The sequence below is a fragment of the Crocuta crocuta genome, unplaced genomic scaffold, assembly GCF_008692635.1.
Source record: "Crocuta crocuta isolate KB4526 unplaced genomic scaffold, BGI_CrCroc_1.0 scaffold164, whole genome shotgun sequence".
Classification (NCBI taxonomy): Eukaryota; Metazoa; Chordata; class Mammalia; order Carnivora; family Hyaenidae; genus Crocuta; species Crocuta crocuta.
The window spans coordinates 2,461,871-2,485,256 of record NW_027530016.1 but is presented as its reverse complement, the minus strand read 5'-3'; the positions used below and the strand labels follow the sequence as shown (position 1 = coordinate 2,485,256).

Below are 23,386 nucleotides of genomic sequence, written 5' to 3'. Positions count from 1 at the left end.
AGCAAGCAGGGGGGGGGAAGAGAGAAAATCCCAAGCAGGCTTCACGCTGTCAACACAGAGCCCGACAAGGGGCTTGATCTCACAAACCTCGAGATAATGACCTGAGACAAAATCAAGAGTTGGATGCTTAACCGACTGAGCCACCCAGGAGCCCCAGGAATACATCTTTAATGACAGTAAAAGTGGTTCCTTCTATTATAGTGCTTTGGGATCCTGGGTCATGAAGTGGCTTATTTAAAGATCTAGGCTAATAGAATAGTGGTCTTACATAGAGCTACTTCTTGTATAACTTTGGGTAAATACTTAATTGTTCAGAGATTCAATTTCCTTCCACATAACCTGGATGGTAACAGCGCCCTGTACAGCACTGTCGCAATGATCAAATGAGACAATGTAGCTGTGACATATGTATAAACAAGGTCATGAAATATGCCATTTCATAAACCTCTGTCACTTCTAAGATACAGAAAATACCAAACAACACCTTTCATAATTTTTTTCAAGCATTCTTCTACAACACAAAGATTTTCTTTGCTGAAAACATTTGCAGAATTTGTCCTGATGAATTACTTTAGTTTCAGGGGAAAACATTTCCTCTTTACCCTCCCCCCAACATAAAAAGTTCTCATTCTACTAAATTAGAAATGTGCACTAAAGACCCATTCAATAAAGGACACTGAAGTGGAAATTAACTCAAGTCTGCTTTCAATTAATTTCAATTCCCCAAAGTGCCAAACTTTCCTTTTCTGTCACAGCAGTAATTGGAAAGTAATAGACAATCCTAAGTTTTTGTGGTCTTACGCGTGTATGCGTGTGTGCGGTATACATTCTAGGTCAGTCTGGGGGAGGGTCAGGAGATTTTTCTCAGTGTTCTTTAGGCTTCTATTAACTTTACTAATATTATAAACTTTATTAACTTCATAAAAATCTGGCTATAACTTCTTAGGTTAATTCCTATTTCTCTATTGCAATAATTTTAGAGCCTTTGTTTTCAAGCAGCAGAAACCAATTTGAAAAGGAAATGCTTCCCCACAAGCTGTGCTTTGTTAATCAGGCAAGAACAAAGAGACTCTGGTTGAAGGGGATGGAGGGGGGGACCAGGACTCCACCAGCTTGGTGGCTTTGCCCCTGTTCCCAAGGCAGGTCTGAAAAAGGCCAAGGGTGGATGAGCACTGGGTGTTATGCGGAAACCNTTTCAAGCAGCAGAAACCAATTTGAAAAGGAAATGCTTCCCCACAAGCTGTGCTTTGTTAATCAGGCAAGAACAAAGAGACTCTGGTTGAAGGGGATGGAGGGGGGGACCAGGACTCCACCAGCTTGGTGGCTTTGCCCCTGTTCCCAAGGCAGGTTTGAAAAAGCCCAAGGGTGGATGAGCACTGGGTGTTATGCGGAAACCAACTTGACAATAAACTATTTGTAAAAAATAAATAAATAAATAAATAAAAAATAAAATGAAAAGAAAAGAAAAGAAAAGGAAAAGCCCAAGGGTTTTGAAGAGTACAGACTGAAAACCATTGCTCTTTATAATGATCAGGCATGGTTTACTAACTAACAGGCTTTTCCTAAAAACACTTCTCAAGGGTCTGCCAAGGCCCACACGGGTGTTTTCAAAGGCTAGCACTGCTGTTGGAGTGATGGAAAGACAGGAGGAAGACGGGAGAAGTAGAATCCGTATGAACTTGGTGAGAGGGACGTGGCAGCGTTTGATGGCTACTCAGAGGTAGACAGTGATTCCAGGGCAGTGAAGGACAGAGCAGAGAACAGGCTTAGAGAGTGAGGGATTCCCACAGAAAATGAAGAGAAGACTGCAAGTAAGATCTCAAAGGGAATCTCAGAATGCAGTAAGGCTTTTTCTAGAAAAAGTCATACTACTTTTCCATGCGATCTTGTTGTTATCCTCCCTTTTAAAATGTGCCTTTAAATAGATGTTACTGGGGCGCCTGGGTGGCTTAGTCGGTTAAGCGTCAGACTTTCGCTTGGGTCATGATCTCCCGGTTCGTGGGTTCGGGCCCGCATCGGGCTCTGTGCTGACTGCCAGCTCGGAGCCTGGAGCCTGTTTCAGTCTGTGACTCCCTCCCTCTCTGACCCTCCCCTGCTCACGCTGTCTCTCTCTCTCTCCTAGAAATAAATAAAACATTAAAAAAAATTTAAAAGAAAAAAAAATAGATGTTACTCGTTAATATGACCATAGTGTTTGAACTAGTAATTCTTTTCCGGAAACCTTGCCTAAGGAAAAAGTGTCTGAAATATGTTAAGAAAAAAACGATATGCCTTTTAATATTCATTTGTTACAGTGAAAAACAGAAAAACTATCCTAATGTTCAATAATTTGGGGAATGAAAGAAAACAATGCCATACTTCCTCAAACAACTATCTTTCAGTAACTAAATATAATGGTTGTGTAACTATTTGAAGAAAGCCACGAATAATAAAAGCACCAGTTCTGAAATCAGAGACCTGAGTTCCAATTCTGACTCCCTCTGCCATTTTTTAACTATGATCCTGGCTATAATATTACTTCCTTTTTCCAAGCCTCAATATTCTCATCTATAAAATGAGGATAATGATACATGTCCAACAGGACCAAAATGAGGATTCAATTAAATGTGAAAGTATAAATAAATATGAAGCATAATGCTTGGCACATAGCAGCTCTTCAATAAATGTTATTTGTCTCTCCACCATTCTTTATATAGTACATGGAGAGATGCTTATGCTCTATCAACAGATTTGTTGACAAACTTAAGGAAATACATGATTTCCTAGGAAAAATATAAATTACAAAACTAAGTAGAAACACTGAGTAGATAAATTACTTTTGAGAAAGATCTGTCTACCTTTTTAAAAAAAGGCACTAGGTCCAAATGGTTTCATAGCTACACTCTATTATCTTTTAAACACCCGATAATTCCAATTGAATTGAAAATTTTCTAAATTACAGGATAAGATTGAAAACTCTTTAATTCATTTTAAGAAGCTAGCATAACCTGAATGCCAAAAAAGAATAAAAGACAAAAAACAACAGACCTCCCACAGATCAACATCATTTATGATTATAGATACAAAATGTCTAAATATTAACAAATACAGTTCAGTGTATCACATAAGGTGTATCCATGGCCAAGCAAATATAGGAATGCAAGGATGATTCAACATCAGGGAATCAGCATAATGCATTATAATAATAAAGGAGAAAAAAGCAATTTTATCAATAGCTATTGGGAAGACTAATAAAATACAGTGTCCATTCCTAATAAAAACTTTTAGTAAAATAGAACTAAAAAAGAACTAAATAGAATTACTTAAGTATGATAGAGATGATTTACCAAATAGGAAGTATCATTCTAAATGACTTTAAAGACATTTACATTAAAATCAGAAAATGGATAATGATGTCCACTATCACCTTTATTAGTAAACATTATTCTGGAAGCTCTAACAAATACAATAAGACAATGAAATGAACAGTATAAATATTTGAAAATAGGGATAAAAATCACCTAGAAAGGGAGCACCAAGCCATCTCAGTTGGAAGAGCATGTGACTCTTGATTTCAGAGTTGTGGGTTCGAGCCCCACATTGAGTATAGAGATTACGCAAAAATAAATAAAATAAAATAAAATAAAACTTAAGAAAATCTAGAAAGCCGAAGAAATACTCATTTAAAAATCTTTCATAATTAATAAAGGAATTTACTAAGGTGGTTAAATGTAAACTACGCAAAAAAAAAAAAATAGAGAATACAAAACCCAGCTAGAAGTAGATGTACAAAAATGCCATTTAAAATAGCAATAAAAAATACTTAAGAATAAATTTCACAGGAACAGCATAGGATCTTTAAGAATAAAACAATAAAATCTGATTGAAAGACCTAAATAAAACAAGATCCAGTCAAACGGACAAAATATATATGTTCAAGGATGACAAAGTCTGATGTAAGAAAACATCAGTTCTCCCAAATTAATATATAAATCTAATGCATTTCCAATGAGAATTTAAATTTTTTTTGTAAATGATCTTGGAGTTCATTTATTCATATGGAAAAATAAATGTCAGGTAAAGCCAGTTAGAAAAAAAAATGATAGTTGATTTGCCTTACCAAATATTTTTAAAACACAGAAGAACATCTATAGTTTGTGGTTTGGGAACAGAAATAGAGAGATCAGAATGGGATAAAGGACCCATAAAAGATCTCTGTGTATATGGGAATCTAATGTGTGACAAAAACAATACTCAATTCCATGAAAGAAAAGGATGGATTATGTAATGGCTGGTGCTGGTACAAGTGACTATCCATCTGGAAGGTAAAGAAATTAACATTCTCTTGTACCATATATAATAACAAATTCCAAGTGAATGAAACACTTAAAAATAATGAAAGCTCTAGAAGAAAATTTAGGGAAACATATATATAAAATCTTGGGGCTGCACAGAGCTTTTTTAAAAAAAATATGTATATATATATTTTTTTATTTCTAGGCNAGGCTCCAGGCTCTGAGCTAGCTGTCAGCACAGAGCCTGACTCAACGCGAGGCTCGAACCCACAAACCGTGAGATCATGACCTGAGCCGAAGTCGGACGCTTAACCGACTGAGCCACCCAGGCGCCCCTAAAAAAAATTTTAAAATGTTCATTTATTTTGAGAGACAGAGCAAGCAGGGGAGGGGCAGAGAGAGGGAGGCAGAATCCCAAGCAGGCTCTGTACTGTCAGTGCAGAACCTGATGTGGGGCTCAAACCCACGAACAGTTAAGATGACCTGAGCTGAAATCAAGAGTGAGACTCTTAACTGACTGAGCCATCCAGGTGTTCCTGACTACAGGGAGCTTTTAAAGCAGGTCAGGAAATCGAGACATAAATAGGGAAAAAGTTCTATTTGACTTTATAAATTCAAAAATGTTTCAATAGCAAAAGTGACCACAAAGTCAAAAGACAAAAAATACAGTTGGGAAAAATAATTAAAATTCACATGACAAACAAAAATCTAATCTCTAGCATATAAAAACTTACTAATTGATAAGGAAAAGACGGACGACTCAATGGGAAAAATGCAATGCAGAGGAATAGGTAATCCCAAAACAGCAAATCTAAATGGACAGGAAGGACGTGTAGAGGTGCTTGGTAACTCTAGCAATCAGCGAAAGTAACAATGAAATATCCCTTTTTACACTCATCTGACTGGCAAGAACTGAAAACTGTTAACATCTACTATTGGCTGGGATATAAGAGAAAAGCTACTCATACAGTTTTCCTGGGGGATATGAGAACAATCACAGTCTTTTTGTAAGGCAGCCTAGTCATATCTATTAAAACCCCACCTAATTAAAAGCACTGATATGTAAGCCTCTTTGTACCAAGCTGTTTGCTGTAGCATTGTTTGCAGTGGCAAAATGATGGAAAGAGATGCAATGTACGTCAATACAGAAATGATTAACATAGGTCATTCATACCTTAGGTATTATGCAGCCAGCAAAAATAACTTATTAGCTCTATACCTATTAACTTGGAAAGACTGCCATGAAATAAATAAGATGCAGGGAGGCATAGTGTGAACCTACCATGACGTGTGTGTTCTGTATATATGCTTGTATGTGGTTATATGAAAATGGAGAGAGGAATGGAAGAACACTGGTAGATTGTTAACACCGACTGGGACTGGGGAGGAATGCTCCCACTCTCTGCTAAAGTGGCCGCCACAAAAACAACATGAGTAACAGGGATCCAGGTTTTTTTTTTTAATTTTTAAAGTTTATTTATTTTGAGAAACAGAGAAGGGAGAGGTGTGGCAGAGAGAGAGAGAGAGAGAGAATCCCAGGCAGGCTCTATGCTGTCAGCACCAAGCCTGATACAGGGGTTGAACTCACCAGCTGTGAGACCATGACCTGAGCAGAAACCAAGAGTCGGACGCTTAACCGACTGAGCCCCCCTGGCGCCCCAACAATGATCAGGTTTTTAAAAAGAAAGTAAAATGCTTATGCTATAATGCAGGTGAGATAGTGGGTACACGTAGGTCCATGAACAATCATGTAAAACATTTAAGAGAAAAAAGACTGGCAGGCAATACAACTAAACAATCATCATGGTTGCTTAAGTGGAGGCAATGGAGTTGGTTTTTTCCTCTACGTTTTTCAAATTTTCTCTAATGTAGTTTTGTTACTTTTGTGTTAAATATATAAAATAAAAATTCTTATTTACCTTATATTAACCACACCCTTTTGATTATGTCTTATAATCTGTGGCCACGTGTACATATGTGAGCTTGATGATGTCCTAACTCTGAAAATGTGTAAATTGACATTTTATCTATGATACATGAGTGGTATTTTGGTTTGTTTTCAGTTAGTTGTAAATTAGATAACTAAATCCCTAGGAAGTAATTAGCCATAAAAACATGGCTTCACATATTTCAGGATTTTTTTCCCTCTAAACAGTAACAGAAATTACTTCTAACAGTAATTTTCAAAGCTCTGTGGCTCTGGGCAGGTCATTTCTCTTCCCCTCTCCAGACCTCAGTTGCTTCCCCTATAAATGATGAAGCTGGATGAAATTATTTTCTCAGGGACTTTGGCTCTAACATTCCATGATTTAATTTATATATATATCATAGAATGCATCAGATGTCAAACAAATAGTTGCTAAGGAGAAGAAAGTTTTCATCTCAGTATCACAACAGCTGTAAAAGACATTCAGATAACTGGAGAAGATGCCCTACCCTGACGTAACGTTCATGCTCATGTGAACAGTGTATAAGATCCCAGAAAGTTTATAGCCTTGACTTTCTTGATATCCCTCATTTATAAATTGTATATGTTGACCAATAATTGGAAAGGATTAAAGATCTAGATGGCCAACAAGGGAGCCAATGTCCACAACACTAACATTTAATTGCAGTTTGAACCTGCAGCTTCATGTCCAATGGTTAATACAACCAGGCCATATTCGGTAAGCACCTCTGTGTGTGGTCTACCAGGTGCTGAAAGTGGGAACAAGGTCATCCAGGTGCTTACTGTAGGATGAAATAGAAACAGATGTATTGGCCTTCATACTTGCTCAAGTTGTTTTTTTGCTTTTTAAGATTANATATATGAAAATTTTTAAATTAAATTTTTTTTTATTTTTTAAATTTTTATTTATTTTGAGAGAGAGATAGAGTGAGTGGGGGAGGCGAAGAGAGAGGGAGAAAGAATCCCAAGCAGGCTCCACAATGTCAGCACAGAGCCTGATGTGGGGCTTGAACCCAGGAACTGTGAGATCATGCATGACCTGAGCCGGAATCAAGAGTTGGACACTTATCAGACTGAGACATCCAGGTACCCCTAACTTTTTTTTTTTTTAATGTTCATTTATCTTTGAGAGAGTGCAAGCAGGGGAGGGGCAGAGAGAGGGGAACAGAGGATCTGAACCGGGCTTTGTACTGACAGCAGTAAGCCTAATGTGGGGCTTGAACTCAGGGACTGCGAGATCATGACCAGAGCTGAAGTTGGATGCTCAACCAACTGAGCCACCCAGGTGCCCCAGTTACCTTTACCTTTTAAACTAGACATTAACTTAGTATCTTTACTCTTCTGAAATTACATAAACCTCAAGTTGCCTCTGACAGCTGTGTTCATTCTAATCATTTTAAGTTAACACATAAAGTAAGTCCAGTTACTTCACCAGTTTTTCCTGCTAACCCTTACTCTTGATTTCAATGGACAGGTCCAGAGAAGAAGGGGTGGCCTGATCCAGGGATAATGAAGATGGAATGCTGAAGAGTAAGCTGGAGGAAAGAAGCAACAGGCACCATGGAAAAGACCAAAACAAAGCAAGGTTAGCTTTTTCCTATGTCTTGCTTTAGATCTCAGAATTTAGGAAATGTAGGTTTCAGTCTTCCCTTGCCATTGTATCAAAACATGAGAATATATGCCTTGACTATTCTCATTTCCTTATCATCATATAATGACCACTAAGAGCATGGACTTGGTGCTGGAGAAACAGGAAGTGCCATGTCTGTCATTTGATCTGAGTTGTTATCTTATTTTTCTTAGCAATAACTTTGGGACTTGCTTCAGAACAACCGGCTGAATACAAGGCCAAGATACAGATTCAACTAATAAACATCCAACACCTTCTAGGTTAGCCTAGAAACATAAGTGCTTTTTCTTTTCATCTTTACAATATAGAATCAACCATACAGAAGTAGTTTCTGTCATCCTCTCCAATTTACAGATAAGGAAACAGTCATAGAGAAGTCAGGCTACAATCACAAAGTGTCAAAGTTTGATCTGGGAGCCTGGTCTTGGTTCCCATGTTCTGGTTTGCCGTGGTACCAGGCTGTTGGAACATAGTATAAAATGGGCTAAGTAATCTTTACTCAAACTTGTGTGGAGAGTTGTGGTGATCTTAAACCATCTGGATTTTATAGGAACAGCCTTCTGTCTGTGTAAGTTCTGGGCTGAGGTCATGTATTATTTATGAACTTAATACACTGAGGCTGGCTCTTCTAAGGAAGGGTTTTCTGTACCAGCATATCTTAAGAGAACAATATATACATCCACACAACCGAATATTTGCAACCAGGGTTTTCATCTATCAACTGCAGTGTGACACAATGGAGAGACAGCTAAGTGGGTGAGCAATGAGCTGTGTGTTTTACATGATTGTCTTTCTTCATGACCAACCAATGTGGTTCTGCAAGGCATACTGTAAGCCAACCTTTTTTCTCCCTAGTTTGTTAAGTGGTTTTTATTACCTACTACTTCCTTTGTATTTGCCCTGTGTTTCACAGTCTATAGTGTTGCCAATACTATTCTTTCTGCCTGCGTCCTTTCCTTTGACAATTCCATTCTACCCATCCTCTTGCTCCCTAAGACAGTAAGATTGCCTTGGGTGATCTGGGCAGTGACAGGAGGAGAGAGCTCAGAAGTTTGGCAAGGACACTGTATGCAGGCCTCCTGAGAACAACAGAGTGGCAACGAGACAGGTGCGGGGGTAGCCTTCCTGACTGTAGAACTACCCCATCAAGTAAACTTCAAGGAAACTTGCGCCAGCCCCAAGGACCTGAGGGAAACTCTTCATGGGCATTCCCTTCTGGCTGATTAATGAGCATTCATCACTCGGCTTGGTTGCAAAACTTCCCCACCGTGGTAGAGCATTTTTGTTTTGTGGTGGTGGTGGTGTTTTACTACAAGAGTTATATCAAATAGATGTGGTTTGGTCATTAGGATGTGAGTCTAGAAACCACCTACACCAGCTTATGTTTTGTTCTTGTATCATTGGTTTCTTGTCATGCAGCCACAGATTTCAGTCCCCTCATTCCCTACATGTGTGTGAAGGGGATAGGGACAGAATGAGTTGTGGCCATTGAACAAAGCTCTTTCTTCCCACAGGAGAGAATGAACATATGCCGATGAATAATCCTTCCACACAGATTTACCAGGTAAAGACAACTTAGATTGTTTTGAACACTCTATGTGCAATAGTGATGACTATCATTTAGGTATAAAGGTTTCTGGCACTCGACAAGTGCTTCCACATTTGTCATTGGTGTTTGTTTACTTAACAAGACTTTGGGGTGGGCGGGGCAGAGAGCACCATTCACATCGTACTTTTGAGAAAACTGATGTCTGAAGAACAACTTATCCAGGCTATAAATTACAGTGCCACCACCCCCACATAAGCTCTGCTTGTCTTGCCTGCTGCCACCATCACTATGGCCATTTAACTGTGCAGTAACATTTCTGTAAGAGAGAACGAGAAAGCAAGGTCTGGTTTTTCTTAGTTTGCTATTTGAGCAGGAAGCAATAAGAATTGAAAGGGGCTTTACATTGCACATGTTCAAATATGGTGATAGAAAAAATTTTAGGCTCCTTTTAAACAGTGAAAATAATTTACAAGAAAGATAGAAATCCTTCAAAACATTTTATAATATGTTTGCAGTGAGGGTCACGTTGGTCTGCTTTGGCTTTCTAAACAGTATTTACTTGGCTTCTATCTCTAAATGTAAATTTAAAGTAAAATTCTGTCCTTAAAAATCATGGAAGTTGATTCTGATATAACATGTACTATGGAAGCAGTTTAGGCTAGGAAAACCCATGCTCCTGTCTGGAGTTAAGGCACTGTTATCTGGAATGCATGAGAAGGAAGAGAGAATTGGTAGGGCTTGGTAGAGGCTGGGAGAAAAGGTGATTTCAAAGTTGGTTGTACGACTTTAAGCTTTGGTAAGGAGAAAGAGTGGTCTCCTGAAAAGAGATGCAGGAATCCAGAAGAATGGAGAGTTTAAGGGAAAATGTTATTTAGATTAGTTGAGTTTAAGTGATGAGTAAAGTGAAAATAGCAACAGTTCCCAGAAATATCATGCAAGAGATCACTGCTGTGGGACCGGTCAGACAGGACCACACAGGATTATGAAAACATTTTTGTAATCATGTTGCTCCCAGACCAAGGCCAGCAATGGGAAGGAGTAGAGGAAGCAACCTCATTTCAATTGAATACGTATTGATTGAGCAGTTATTACCTGCAAAATCAACTGCTTGGCCTAATGAGAAATAAAACAGATGCAATAGACATTCACAGCTGATTTTTAAGTATCCACCACCTGGAAAACATACACACTAAATAGCTCATACAAGGTAGGCCATTGGAAGGATTATAACAGAGGCATTGATATGGGGGAGGGATGAATGAATATTGGCTGAAGGATCTGAATGAGGTATTTAAGGACAAGCCAGTCATTTGGTAAGTGGATATGGGGAAGGGTATTTCAAACAGAGGGACCAGCTTGAACAAAGGCCTGGAAGCAGAGGTCTTTCCTCAGTGCTAATTTTATGTTTCACTTGTCCACGACCTCCAAATGCCTTCTCTGCCCACCTCCCCTCTGTTCACATCTGACCTGTGTAAGGCATTTGAATGAGTGTGTCTTTAAACTGAGCTGTGATTTAAAATCTGTTATAGATTTTATGTAGGTCACTCCCTGAATATTGGCTAAATATAGCGGCAGTGGGGGGTGGCCTCATTCTCTTACTGTATCAAAAATCCAAGTACATCTGCTCACGGTTGAACCAATGAAGCAGTGGAATGAAGTTGGTCTCTATGACCTCTGTGATGCTGTGATTATAACCCCCTCCTTGTCTTAAAAGAACGCTTCCTAAGTCCCAGTCTGTTTACTCCAAGCAACATTTAACCAAAAGAAGATCAAGGAGAAGTAAAGAAGAAGAGGAAGAGAAGGAGGGAAGCAGGGAGAGGTTAACTATAATAGAATACAATCTTTACCAAAAAGGGAGAGCAAAATATGAATTTTGAAGCAAAATATGACATTTCAGCCATTTTCTATCTCTTTATTTTCTTGATAAACCCCCACCCCTGCCTGAAATTACAGCAAATATTAACTTGTTTCTTTATTTTTTTTTTTATTGTGTATCTCCTTCTCTAGAATGTAAGCTCCAAGGGCAGGGATTTAGTACATTTTGCTCTCTGTTGTATTCTCAGCATAAAGTACAGTGCCTGGAATATAATACACATTCAATAAATATTAGTTGAATGAATGAATGAAATTAATATCTGCAAGATGTGTGTATTGCTTTGAGCCAAGAGATTTGATGCACTTATTCATTCTGGTGCCAAATGATGTTTGGAAAGTTGTCTCATTCTTCTGGGGGAAATTGTTGGCTTTTTCCCTGGGGGAAAAAATAAAAGAAGAGATCCTTACTTCATACCTTAATCCAAATAAACTAAAAAAATGGATTAAAGGGCTATAAATAAAAAAGTCAAACCATAAAAGTTTAGAACTAGTGAATATTTATCTTCTCTGGATGTGAAATGCCTTTCTAAGTAAAACAGAGCTGGAGAAAATCACAAAGGAAAAGGCTAAAGATTTCACCCACATCACAATGAAAATTTTTCCCAACATAAATATATATTTAACAAATTTAAAGGCAAATAACCAAATGGGAAAAACTCTTACAAAAAATATCATAAGGGTTTAATGATATATAAATAGTTGATACAAGTCAGTAAAAAAAGAAACTTCAGGGACCTCAGTCCATTAAGGGCAAAGGACACAGACAATTTACCAGAGTAAAATTACAGATGGCTAATAAATAGAGGATAGAGGCTTTTGAAGCTTCTGACAATTAATTAGTAAATAGTGAAATAATTAATAACATTTAGCTCTGATGAGTGTCTGTAAATTGGTGGAAGCTTTTGTAAGAATTATTAGTTAAAATACAGTAAAAGTGTTGAAATGTTCATACCCCTAATTGGCTCTCTGTTCTTTGGATGGAGTAAGGTACATTGACCCAATCAGGTCATGGAAGCAGACAGGAGAATGAGCACTACCATCTCCCAGTTCATCCCAGAATTATTACCAGAACAGGTGAATCTGTGTGGATACACTAACTGCTCCTTAGCTCACATGCCTTTTGATTTGAATCCAAGTCTATCCACTTCAATCTCATCCTTTGTCCACTGTGCATAGGCCTCTCGTAAGTTCACCCAGTCTCTTTTCTGGAGTCAGACTGTGTTGCTTCAGACTGACTAGTTCCTTTTGCAAAGGGATTTTAAAAATAAGATTCCATTAACATGAGAAGTGCTGGTGGACTCTGCCAGTCAAGGCAATAGATGTGGTAGCTGCATCATTTAGACCAGCTCAACTCTCGCCTGATGATGTGAATTCCAACTGTGTTTTTGGCTCACTTGTGGGGATGTAAATCCTGTAGCTTCCATCATTTATATTACTTATTTTTGTATATTTTGTCCAAGACACGTTTTTCTAAATGCGCTAATTTAGCCTGTTAGTTCAAATACTGTCTAACATCCTTAAACTCCCTGTAATTTCATATTTAAGAATTTATCCTAAGGAAATAATCTGAAATATGTACAAAGCTTTAAATAAAAAGCATTATACATCAGCATTATTTATAATGTTGAAAAGTTATCAACAACATAGATTTCCAACAAGAGTGAATGAGTAAACTCTGGCACATCCACAGGATGGAATATTGGGTAGCCATTAAAAATATGAAAAATTTCGAAGGCTATAGGAAAAGGCTTATAAGAGTGTTTGGCGAAAAAGGGATGGGCTGAGTCAAAATTCAACCACCACAACTGTAGTGTGATTTCAACCATATAAGTGTCTGCACTGACATTCATAGAACAAAACAAGAGGAAATGTGCCAAAACATTCGTGGTTATATTAAAGTAAGGAGATTCAAAGTGATTTTTTTTCTTTTTTCTTTTTGTCTGTAATGAAAAGAATTTAAGAAAATGAATTATGTGCCAAAAGGACCTCCAACTGAAAAACTATGGGAACCAGTCCTACAGCAATAGGTTTCATCATTAAAATGGTCATTGTAAGTTTTCTAGGATTTGTAATTCCTGTTCAAGCCTCATCTCTTTTTGCCATTGGGGAATATCTTCTCGCACCAGAGACATTAATTCTACTAGGCCTGTGGTGCATTCGGGGATGGATAAGATAAATACCCAGCATGCCACACTTCATATCAGCGTCCATAGTGCCCAGTCAGAATGGGAGTGTAGAGGAGTAGACTTGGGAAATTTACTCTTGACCATTCAGGCAACTTGCTTCCACTTTGTGTTTTAAATTACTAGATTTATGGGGATTAATAACGAGGCCTAAAATTAAGAATATGAAAACTGGCAGAAAATCCATGTTTCCTCTCTACAAACCCTGGTTGAGGGGGAAACCAAAGCAATTATGTTGGCAACATTGCCATCATGTGCTGCTTTTCACAGAGCCTTTAGTCAGGTGTTGTAGGAACTCAGCCTGCCTTGTGGAGATTTTTCAAATCTTCTCATTTATGACTCAGCAGGGTTCTCAAGGCACAGGCCCAGTCCCCTGAATTTGCCTCATAGTAGTCATTGACCTTGATAATGGGACAGAATGAAGAACAAGTCTGTGTAAAAAACAGGTTGGAAAGACTTGCATAATTTATGAGAATTTAATTTGAGGGATATTTGGTGGAAAAAAATTGGAAGACATTGATTAAAATTCACCTTGAGAAGAGTTAGGAAACCACTTGAGAAGAGTTAGGAAACCAAGAAAGGAAAGAAAATTGAGAAACGGAAATTAAGAACAGGAAATAGGAAGAATTCGGACTCTTCTCCCCTATTTCTTTGAGCCTAAGATGCCCTCTGTGGTACCCTAGGCTTCGAAGTACAAGTCTTCCCTGAACCTGCCTCCAGTGGGAGCCCGTCTCCAGCGGCAGGATGGAGGGATCATAACCTCTCTAGAGCAGCTTCATGAAAAAATCAACGAGATGAGGAACGTGTTCAACTCGCTGGAGAACAAGGTAGACACCCATTTCTAATCCTTGGGGTGGGCTGTGGGCTGTCAAACGAGAAAGTTGAAGAGAGAGCAGGAAACAGATGTTAAGTCCATGTCCTTGGAGTATTTTTTATTCACAAAGGAATGGCCTGTTGGTACTGGAAAACCAGCCCTTAGCAGTTAAAGATATTGAGCCCCACGCATCTTAAAAGCGACATGTTGTCTCAGGTGTGTGATTGTGCTCACTTCTGGCATCCCCTTCCTGGCTGGTCAGTGGTTGTGGAGCCATTTGTAAAGCAGTACTGTTACTTCAGTGGTAGGGACCCAAGGGGCTCCAAGTAATATATGGGACGGAAATGGGCTCAGAGCTTAAAATGGTTTCAAAATTCCCAAAGTCCCTATACAACCTGGCTGTTAGGGAAAGCTTAATTTTTTTTTTGGAGAACTGGGGTTCTACAGGTGAGGCAAAGTCCTTTCCCCCCCAAGGATCCTACTGCTGCATTTTTCTCCTGGGAAAAACTCCACACATCCACCTCAAGGAGCAGCGATAATGAAACCTATTTCTGTCGGATAGTGGTTCCCTTGCTTTTCAAACAGGAAACCTGAGCGAATTTCAGAGCACCTGAATGAATGTCAGGTTCCCTTCCTTCAATTTTAAAACCTACATAAATTTGGCTTTGATATTACACAGCTGTTGATTCGCTTTTTAGTCTGTACACAGAAGATGAATTTACATAATGAGAATGACCAGATCAAAACTAGTTGACCTGGTGATTTCATCCATTCCGATGACTAGATTAGGACGTGTACTAAAATCCATCACAAAGATTAATTGAGAGTAAAAATGACTGGAGTGAAATCCAAGTTGCTCCTGTTTGTTTCTCCAGCTTCCAGCCCTGAAAACGTGGCAGATCCTGCCTTTGTCCTCAGAATGATCTCTCTGGTTCCTCTTATTTCTCCCTATTCCCAGCCCTTGAAAGAAACCTTTGCAAGGCACAGTGCCTCACAAAACCTATATTTTAAAAACGTGGTGTAGGAGACCAAATCATTTTTACAGTGGGAGGTGCCTTTGCAAGTTGGAATCATTTGGATAACCAGATTCTGAAAATGTTTAGAAATATGCATCTGAAGGAGTTTTGCTAATTTTGTGAAAAGCTGTTTCAAAAGAGAGATCTGGAGCTAAGAGCTCCTCTACTTAGCAGAGTGTAAGGTGATAAATTTCAAGAAAGTGATGTTACTATGTTATTGTTGTTGTTACCTTAACTCTCTGTCTGTTGAAAATGCTTTTTTCATTTGTTCAATAAAAAAACCCCCTGAACTTTAGAAGTGCTCCATTTTCTCCACATTTCTGTTTGTGCTTAACTTTTTGATTTGCCACTTCAAGGAGGAGAAGAATTAAAGTTTCCTGAACACCTTCTATGTACCAAGCATGCACTGTGGCAGGAAGCTTACCTACATTTATTTATTAATTCTCCAGACAGCTTGTGAAATAGCTGCTAACGTAGTTATATCACGTATGAGGAAAATGTTGTAAAGAGGTTAACCAACTTGCCTGAGGTCTTACTTCTCATAGGAGAGAGCTAGGATTTGTACCCTATCAGACTCCAGAACTGACACCTTTTCTTATGGTGTGGAAGCTGACAACAGAAATCCAATGTGCGTACTCGTACACGGCCAGGCTGGACCCTTGAAAAGAATTCAACATCACTATCAACAATGTGCTGACCTCCTACCACTGTATCTATTTCCTGACACTGTAAATGCCATTATCTCCTTTTCCATGGCATCATTCATATATATATGTATATACATGTATACATATATATACATATATACATGTATACACACACACAGAAACACACACACACATATATATACACATATACACATATATATGGTTTCTTCATTTTCAAAGAAATTCTCAGATATGCTTAGTTATTACTCTCTTTATCATTTTTTAAATTTTTAAGGAAAAAAAATGACTGAATTTCTTCATTTTCTTATAACACTAGGGATAATATGACCCATCCCTTCTTTCATGGAATTGAAAGAGTTACTGGATCAAGATTGTCTTTCACATGCATATGTTGCTTTTCAAGTAAATCTCACTTTGATTAAAGGTGTTAGAAGAAACAGTAGCTGGCAAGGACACTTGTAAACTTAATTAATTGCTTGCTTGCTTGCTTGTCACTATCAAGCTTCAGCGTGTGCTGCATATAAAAGACCCTCTTTCCCCTAAATGAATGGGGCCTTAAGTTGTCAAAACTTTAGTCTACCAGTAAATAAATGAGGTCTGTAGATCTTCAGGAGCCTGGTTTCTTAAGCAAAAGGAAAATTCAAGGGGTCAGCAGTATTCCATATAATAGTTAATAGCAAACTGAACTCACTCTTGGCGATTATCATTTAGTTGCAGGCCTTGGCCTCTGAGCTGAAAACTGGCTTCACAGAAGCAATGCAAGAGCTGTCCAGAATCCAACATGGCGAGTATGCTTTGGAAGAGAAAGTTAAGAGTTGCCGATGTTCCATGGAAGAAAAAGTTACCGAGATGAAGAACTCGTTAAACTATTTCAAGGTAGGCTCCTCTCCTATTTCCCTGTTAAACAGAGGTCCTTGGTCTTAGTCACAGAAGTAGAAAATATCTTTTCATGTAGCAGCCAAATCTAAGAATTTTCTCACCTGGTCCATTCATTAATTATCATGCAAAAAATATCTATTTCATGTTTTTCTTTCTTGGGTCTCTGTGTTAAAAGTATAGGCCACAGTAGAAATAAGATGCTCATCTCTCATTCATTCATTCAACAAATATGTAGTAAAGTATGTACTATATATCATGTTGTATCCTTTTACCTCTTTTACCAGATTAAATATGTAGCAATTCCTATTTTTTAGGAAGAGCTGAGCAATGCCATGTCAATGATTCAGGCCATCACTTCCAAACAAGAAGAAATGCAACAGAAAATTGAACAGCTTCAGCAGGAAAAGAGAAGAGAATCTCGAAAAGTTAAAGCCAAGTGAGTGTCTTACAAAAAAATTGGCCAAAGCCAAAGCCATAAACAATGGCTTATCCAGTGGCATTCAGAACACCTTCCCTGTCATCGGTAGACAGCTAACTGGCTATATACTACTGGAATCTGTGGGTCAGCATGTAATGGCAGTTACAGAATCACAGAAGTTGGTTGGCATTAGGACACCTGGGTGGCTCAGTTGGTTAAAGGTTTGACTTTGGCTCAGGTCATGATCTGGCAGTTTGTGGGTTCGAGTCCTATGTCAGGCTCTGTGCTAACAGCTCAGAATCTGGACCCTGTGATCTGATTCTGTGTGTGTGTGTGTGTGTGTGTGTCTTTCTCTGCTCCTCTCCTGCTCACACTCTTTCTCTCTGTCGCTCTCAAAAATAAATAAACATAAAAAAAAGAAGTTGGTTGATATTAAAGATTGATGTTGATTATTACATGGACTCAATATAATAGGAAATAGAATGAAAATGATAGAAGATGATATGGAGAATTTCATTTAAACTGTGAAAATGTAAAATAACAAGAAAGATGTATTTAAAAATAATGATTGGTGTGTTAAGATAGTGGGGTCACCAGTGATTTTCTTTTTTTTTTAATTAGTTTTCTAAAATTTCTCTAATGTTACTACTAGTTTACTACCACTGAAAATTAATTTATGTTAATAGCTCAACCAGGTTGAATCAATTAAGTCTCACCATTAAACATATGCAATAATTATCATCATGTTTTTAAATTATCACATTTAGGGGAGCCTAGGTGGCTCAACTGGTTGAGTGTCTGACTTCGGATCAGGTCATGATCTCACAGTTCCTGAGTTCGAGCCCCACTTTGGGCTCTGCTGACAGCTCAGAGTCTGGAACCTGCTTCTGATTCTGTATCCCCTCTCTCTCTGCCTCTCCCCCGCTCACACTCTGTCTCTCTCTCAAGAATAAATAAACTTAAAAAAAAAATAAATTATCACATTTAAAATAGAAATATGCCAATAATAGTTGTGTGACCCTGGAGACTGGCTTATTATTTTTAATTGAAGACCTGCTGCTTCCTGGGACCGTTTGTGTTGTTTTGTTAAGAGAATGTAAGTCATCCCAAGCAGATTGTCACCATGGCAAACTCTGTAAAGATCCTGATGACAAGTAAGCCAGTAACAGAACAATAAAAATATAAGTATTACGGTAGGGATGCGATTTATTCATATTTGAATTTTTTTCTCCAGCTTTGGTGAATTGCTAACATCTGTTTTTAATTTACAAAATCAGTGATTTTGTATGCTTTAGCCTGATCATTTGGAATTTTTCTTGAATTATTCTGAACTGACTCTCTTTTGAAGCCCTCAGGTAATTAAGACCCTTTGTTTCCCTTCCCCAGGAAAACTCAAAAAGAAGAACATGGCTCACAGGCCGGGCCTGCTCAAGCACAAGGAAGTCCTTTCCGTTCAATCAATATCCCTGAACCTGTTCTTCCGAGTGAAGACTTTACAAACCTTTTGCCTTCTCAGGCCTATGAAAAAGGTATAGTTTGCAAATCATATTGAATTAGCCAAGCCTTTCCCCTGGATTCCTAGAGCTTAAGTAATAGTGAGAATGGGTTTATGTCTTCCATCCTTATTTTGTTTAATGTTTATTTGTTTTGGGGGGGGTGATTGTAAGGGGCAGAGAGAGAGGGAGACAGAATCTCAAGCAGGCTCCGCACTGTCAGTCCAGAGTCCAACGCGGGGTTTGAACCCATGAGCTGTGAGATCATGACCTGAGGTGAAATCAAGAGTTGGATGTTCAACCAACTGAGCCACCCAGGTGCCCCTGTCCTCCATCCTCATTACAAGAAAATGATGTATTGCTCAGAATTATTCCTCTTGTAACTGGAGTTCAAGAAGAATCCAGAGGATCCTAAGAGACCAGGAGAGTCTGACCAATTTTAAAAGATTTTCTTTTTGGGGGCGCCGAAGAGCCATAGCTGGTGCTGTCTGCTGGCCAACAGTCACTAGCACATCCCTGATCCGAGGGATGATAGATCAGACGCTAGGAAACTGTTCTTCCTGGCAGGCCTAAGGAAACCGGCTTTCCATCCAGTTCCATCTATGTATAACCGTGTCCAGTTACACGTCTGCTATACTTTTGTATGCTCAGCAATGTACAGCAAAGCACTCATACACAGGAGGGTGAATGTAGACATTAACATTGTTTAGAGGAATTGTCCTCTCTTTCTCTCTCCTTTTTTTTAAAAAAAATTTTTTTTTGGTTGCATCTAGAAAATCTCCAAAAGAGGCTCAAGGACTTCTGAACCATTTGTCAGCTCCTTGGTGGCAGGGCTGGTGGTTTCCTACCTTTTTGGCTGAAGGACACTAATATTCATATATTATATGAATTCATAGATAATAAATGTGTTCTGAATAATTAAATTTAAAAATCTGAATCAGGGGATGCCTGGGTGGCTCAGTCAGTTAAGTATCCGACTTGGCCTCAGGGACCATGGTTCCTGAGTTTGAGCTCTGCATCAAGTGAGCAGGGGCCTGACTCTGGGCTCCGGCACTCTCTCTCCCTCTCTCTGCACCTCATGGAATTCTCTCTTTTTCCCTCTCTGTCCCTTGCTCACTCACAATTTTTCTTTTTCATAAACAAACAAACAAATAAATAAAGCTAAATCAGATGGCTTTAAAATTTTTTTAAAAAACATTAATTTATTTTTGAGGGACAGAGACAGACAAAGCATGAGCAAGGGAGGGGCAGAGAGAGAGACACAGAATCCGAAGCAGGCTCCAGGCTCTGAGCTGTCAGCACAGAGCCCAGCACAGGGCTTGAACCCACGAACCACCAGATTGTGACCTGAGCCGAGTCAGATGCTTAACCAGTTGAGCCACCCAGGCACCCCTAAATCAGATGGCTTTTAATCAGTATAACTTCTCAATACGGATTTGCTTTTATTTCTGTAGTTTTTTTATTTTTTAACCTCTTTGAGTGGTTACTTTCGAGACCCATAGGTATAGCTCGGCAAAAACTCCCTGGTCCATCAGGGGAACGAGGGAGGGGGTTCATCACAGGTGGCTCTATTTTCTTTGCTCCATGTCTTGAAGAACATGACGTAAAAGGATGATCTTATTAAGAAAGAATACGGGACAGCGTTGGAAAGTAGAGGTCAGAACAATGCCAGGTCTGGGGAAGTTGAACATGTTCACAAGATAAAAGATTTAAAATGATACTCGTGAAGTGCTCGATGGAGCTCAGCTGTGTGGTGGTAACTCCTCGCACCCGTTATAACAGAGGTGGCTTATATATAACATAGTTGGTTCACAGCCGCTGCAGAATTTGTGCCATAACCAGACATTCTGGATATGATTTGGAGGTAGGTTATGTTAAAACTCAGGATCGAAGGGCCAAACTTTCAGAAAGGGTTGGCGTACCCACTGTTAATTGTCAAATGGTTGCCTAATCGCTCCAAAATGCAGTAGGTAAAAATAGCAAACATTCGTTCTGTTACAGTTTCTCTGAGTCAGGGATCTGTGGGCACCTCTGGCTCAAGGTCTCTCATGAGACCGCAGTCAAGGTGTTGACTCCTCCACTTCCCCTTCGTCTTCCCTTCTATCCATCCATCTTCGCAGACACTGACTTAGATGGTGGGATACAGTAGTGAACAAAACAACAAACATTCTGCCTTCCTGGAGCCTTTGTTCTGAAGGAAGTGGACAATGAACAGGATAGATAAACTATGTAGTTTGTCAGTTATAAGGAGAAAAGTAAACAAGGTGTAATTTTAGAGAGGGTGCCCCGTAAAGACCTGAAGGAAGTGAGGAAGGGAGCTCACACACACCACAGGGAAGACAGAGAACAGTCCGTGCCAGGGTCCTAGTGGGAACATAACTGGGATTTCAAGGAAGACCAGAAGCAGTGGGGCTAAGGCAGAGTGAACAAGGGAGACAAGAGGAGATGGGGTTCAAAAAACAAAGGAAGCAGCAGGCAGGGAAGGGGGCAGATATTTTTAGGGCCTAATGGTCATTATAGAGCCTTTGGCTTATGGGAAGCCATTGGAGGGCTGAGCAGAGGAGTGATAGGGCCTGACTTACATATGAACATCATCGTTCCCGCTCTGCCCATCATCACCATCTTCACCATCATAGTTAAACAATAATTTAGCTCTTACTGTGTATAGTTTACACATAATAACTGATTTAATTCTTACGGTAGTCTATGAGGTAAGTGCCACTTAGTGTATCTTTTTGCAAATGGGAAAATAGTGCTTGCCACTATACTGAAATTTTATTATTATTATTTTTACTGCTCCATCTCCCTCGGTCAACTGTCCACTGTGAGTCTGTCCCCAGTGTCTAGCTCATAGAAGATGCCAGCCCATGTTAGTGGAATGAGTACTGACTGAAAGCATTCCTTCCTCTGCAGCTCAAGAGTCCAGGTCCATGCATATAGGAGACAGTAATGTGAAGGGGATGATGGGTCCTGGTAAGTGGCTCTGTTTTTAGTTCTCTTTTCTCTTCTACCCTTTCTCTGCTTCCACCTTCCCTGTTTCTCCTCCCTCAGTCCCAAAGCAGGCATGAAAGAACTCAGGCAAGAGAAAGCACTATGGTTCTAAGAATCCAAGATGCATGGTGGAGTTAAACTCAAGGAGAGAGACTCAGTTAAACCCAAGGAGAGAGAACGGGTAGGGATGTTTAAGACAAAACCAGTATTCTTGGTTCTTTCTGGCTCATTTCAATTATCAATGAAATAACATTCACTGAGAACCTACAGGTATATGTAACATGACCTAAGTTTTCTGTGGACATGTTTTATAGTTTATTTAATTTAAAAGTTATTTACTTAATAGACAATTCACCAATATTTTATAAATGATTTTATCTTCCCTCCCTCCATTATCAGGACCAAGGAAGACAAATGCCACAAGAAAACATTGTGTTTGGCATCTTTCTTCTGTATTTATNAGGCTCTGAGCTGGCTGTCAGCACAGAGCCCGACGCGGGGCTCGAACCCACGAACCGCGAGATCATGACCTGAGCCAAAGTCGGACACTTAACCGACTGAACCACCCAGGCACCCCCAATGTTTATTTATTGTTGAGAGAGAGAGAGAGAGAGAGAGAGAGAGCCTGAGCGAGGGAAGGGCACAGAGAGAGGGAGACACAGAATCTGAAGCAGGCCCCAGGCTTTGAGCTGTCAGCACAGAGCCTGATGCAGGGTTCAAACCCACGAACTGTGAGATCATGACCTGAGCCAAAGACAGCACTTAATTGCCTGAGCCACCCAGGTGCCCCTATAAATTATTTTTTAAAGTGCCTTACTTAGTAGCGACTATATACAAGGATAAAGGATGTATAGGCCAAAAAGAGAGAGATGATCCTTTGTTAACTGTGGAAACTTTTAATCCTTAGTTGATATATTTAATCCTCAAGGGGGGATAGTTGTACCCAAATGGGCATAATATTTAACAGTTAATAACAAATATAATTTAAAAAACCCCTCAGATATTGATGGCAGGTGTTATTTTTCAGGAATGAACCCAACAACTCCTGAAGCTGAAGAAAACATTAAGTCTTGCCTTTCGGCTGATATCCAGCCCAAGGGCCATCTCTCATCTGGTGTGTGGAGGCAGCCTAAGGATGGTAAAGAATGGGGAGAGGAGTATGTCACGAAAGACCACCCAGATAAACTCAAGGACGCTGGCCAGGGCAGACACAGCTCCCTGGAAAATGTTTTATGTGAAACCTCTTTAGCTGGTAAGTCCTAAAGGGGAAAGCGGGCTGAGATTTTGAAGAATGGGAAACATACAGGCTAGAATTCTTGCAGTCTAGGTTCAGTGCAGATATGAGACCACCTGGTCCAGGTTTCCTTTTCAGGTGAACACAAAAGCCTATAGAGGGGAAGGGACACACCTGAGGTCACACGGCCAGCTTGGGTCCACCACCTTGATTCTGGGGATTGATGACATCTAGAAATGTGGTGCTTCGGGGGCAAAAAGGCATAAAGCTGGTGGAGAAGAGGGCTGAATTTTGTGAATTGTTTTGTCAGTGATGTGAAATCTTCCAAATGTGCATCTTAGATCAGAAGTCGGCCACAAAATACCAAACACTGCAACAGGGTCTGTCTTCCCTCCCTCCCTCCTTGTTTCCTTC

General features: G+C 39.4%; 1 protein-coding gene across 1 annotated transcript in view; it reads left to right on the top strand.

The window, feature by feature from the left end:
• Positions 1 to 7,782: 7,782 nt before the first annotated feature.
• The window catches only part of ARHGEF33 (Rho guanine nucleotide exchange factor 33), a 47,164-nt gene continuing 31,560 nt past the window's right edge, over positions 7,783 to 23,386 (top strand). Inside the window, exons 1-8 of the mRNA XM_077764242.1 lie at positions 7,783 to 7,807; positions 9,367 to 9,416; positions 14,143 to 14,286; positions 16,669 to 16,833; positions 17,151 to 17,272; positions 18,641 to 18,783; positions 21,661 to 21,720; positions 22,766 to 22,990. Of these exons, the coding sequence (XP_077620368.1) occupies positions 7,783 to 7,807; positions 9,367 to 9,416; positions 14,143 to 14,286; positions 16,669 to 16,833; positions 17,151 to 17,272; positions 18,641 to 18,783; positions 21,661 to 21,720; positions 22,766 to 22,990 (934 nt within the window). The remainder of the gene's footprint in view (positions 7,808 to 9,366; positions 9,417 to 14,142; positions 14,287 to 16,668; positions 16,834 to 17,150; positions 17,273 to 18,640; positions 18,784 to 21,660; positions 21,721 to 22,765; positions 22,991 to 23,386) is intronic.